This window comes from Babylonia areolata, chromosome 3 (genome assembly GCF_041734735.1).
Source record: "Babylonia areolata isolate BAREFJ2019XMU chromosome 3, ASM4173473v1, whole genome shotgun sequence".
Lineage (NCBI taxonomy): Eukaryota > Metazoa > Mollusca > Gastropoda > Neogastropoda > Buccinidae > Babylonia > Babylonia areolata.
The window spans coordinates 24,092,052-24,094,438 of NC_134878.1; the positions used below are offsets into that span (position 1 = coordinate 24,092,052).

The 2,387-nt window shown below is 45.2% G+C and overlaps 1 protein-coding gene across 1 annotated transcript; it reads left to right on the forward strand.

Annotated features, from left to right (window-relative positions):
• The first annotated feature begins 433 nt into the window (after positions 1–433).
• On the forward strand, positions 434–2,078 carry LOC143279869 (transcription factor Jun-like). Its single transcript, XM_076584152.1, has one exon. The coding sequence runs from the start codon at positions 614–616 to the stop codon at positions 1,559–1,561; it is 948 nt and encodes a 315-aa protein (XP_076440267.1). The 5' UTR covers positions 434–613; the 3' UTR covers positions 1,562–2,078.
• Positions 2,079–2,387: the final 309 nt, after the last annotated feature.

The following is a 2,387-nucleotide window of genomic DNA, read 5'->3' on the forward strand; positions in this document are numbered from 1 at the left end:
TCTGGCAAGTCAAGGGGAACGAGGAAAAATAAGAAAAAAAAAGTTTCCGATGGCAATCTGGTTGCAAATTGACAAATATTAAACGGTCTACCAGTAGTTTGCTATAAAATAAGATAGGGAAGCGTCTACAACATGGAAATAGTATAAATCTATACCATGGATATGCTAATCAATAAAACAAACGAAAATTAATGACTTTGAAGACTTGAAGCAGACGACATTCTCCATCGAGGATACCATTTTCCAAAATTAGAAACTGCACAGCAGCAAATCCCACAATTCCTGTTCATACCAACGTCATCATATCGACCAATGGGGTTTCCAGCAAACTAGACCACGTGACATATGATGTCATTTTTATCCAATGAACGTGCTTATCAATGATGTCATTCTAACTTTAGCCACATGACTCACGGGTTAAATAGACGTTTTCGAAGCAGCCGACTTTACTCCCACATCAGACACGCGATAAGTGCCGATAACGAAAGTGACTATACCGTTGCAGCGAAGGGTTCCCCGCGTTTGGCCGTGTGAGTCATCTCACTCAGTTTCAACTGACCTAGAGACAAACACACTTCAATTCAAACTGGATCTCCGTGTGCCTTCAGTGAAAATGGAACCATCTATGTTCGACTCGAACGAGCCCGAGCCGGCAGTAAAGCGACTCAAACGTAACATGACTCTCGATTTCAACGGTTCAAGTTCAAAAGCGAAGAAAACGGCAGCTCTTCTTCAATCGCCGGACTTGCATATGTTGAAGTTGGCATCACCGGAGTTGGAAAAGATGATCATCCAAGCCAACGGGATGGTGACAACGACACCGACGCCAACCCAGTTCGTTTTCCCGAAGTTTGTGACGGAAGAACAAGAGGCCTACGCCCGCGGGTTTGTGGACGCTTTGGCGCAGCTACAGTCTCAGGAGTTGGGCTCTGCTAAAGGCTTGACCTTTCAACCGTCCACTCAGGCCAAAACCGTTGTGACTTCGACTGCCAACGATTCCGACGGCCAGTCTTTTCCGCCCAACTCCACAGTGACCCAGAGTGCCGCTCTCCCTGTGGTCACCTCTTTGCAGCAAGTGTCCACCACCACCTCCCTTCCCAACGGCATCAACTTGACCACGGGGGCCGGAACCGCCGCCTTGCCCGTGTCTTCAGCAGTGGGCGTGGTGTCCGAGTCCAAACCCGCTCCCCAGCCCTCCCAACAGGCAGCCCCTGTGGTGGACATTCACATCCGCCTCCCCAAATTAGAGGAAGAGCCCCAAACAGTCCCCTGCTTGAGCTCCTCCCCTCCCCTCTCTCCCATCAACATGGAATCACAAGAACGGATCAAACTGGAAAGGAAGCGGGCCCGGAACAGAGTCGCCGCCCGAAAGTGTCGCACAAGAAAACTTGAGCGCATCGCTCGTCTGGAAGACCGTGTGAAAGACTTGAAGGGACAAAACAATGACTTGTTGGCCACAGCCACCAGTCTCAGGGAACAGGTGATGAAACTGAAGCAGCAGATAGTGGAGCACGTCAACAGTGGGTGTCAGATCATGGTTACACAGAACATGACACTGTAGTGGTCTGTGTGTGTATGCGTGTTTGTACAGGGTGTTTCTGACACAGTGACAGTGCTGGACAAGATCTCCATGACGCTGATAGTACTCGCAGTGAAAAATGTGTATGTGCGTGACTGAACACACTTTCAGTTCACCAGACCACTGCTTCTGTGTGTACATTGTCATAGACCAAGGTGCTTTTATTATTGTGACTTTGTTTTTGTGTTGCTGAATGACGCTGTGTGGACAAGCTTTTGCTTATGAATATTTGTTGTTTGAAGGACCAGAACTGTGATGATGTGTGTGATTTATGAATTGTTGAACTGAGTGATGTATGCAAGGGCTTGTGGCCAAACTGAACAGTGATATTTATGTCATATATGATGATTTTATATTATATATGAGTTTTGTTGCTCCAATTGACAAGGTATTGTTTCATTCCCAAATTGTCTTTGTTCATGATATCATGTGATCATTATCTTGAGGAAGAAAAATGCCATGCAAATGAATACAATACCATTTGTTATGTTACACTGAATTTTGTTTCAAGCTTTCATTTTGTGTCTGGATTGTCAAGCATGAATATGAATGTGTGTGTATGTATAGTGATGTGTCCATTTGTGTATGTGTGGTGGTTGTGTTACATTGTTAGTCTAAGTGTGTGTATTTATTATGTAATTGTGGCGGAAGTGGTGTATTCTTAGTCCGATTGAGTATGTGTATGCCCATGGTATGAGTGCATGACTGAAAAGCGAGAAAAACTAGAAAAAACTTGGGCGACACTGATCTAAGAAGTCTAGTTCATGTCATCAGCATGCTGATTTTACAATACAACAAAATAACACAA

What these genes read in the sequence shown, in the direction of transcription:
- LOC143279869 (XM_076584152.1), top strand. Translation starts at nt 614, where the DNA reads ATGGAACCATCTATGTTCGACTCGAACGAGCCCGAGCCGGCAGTAAAG.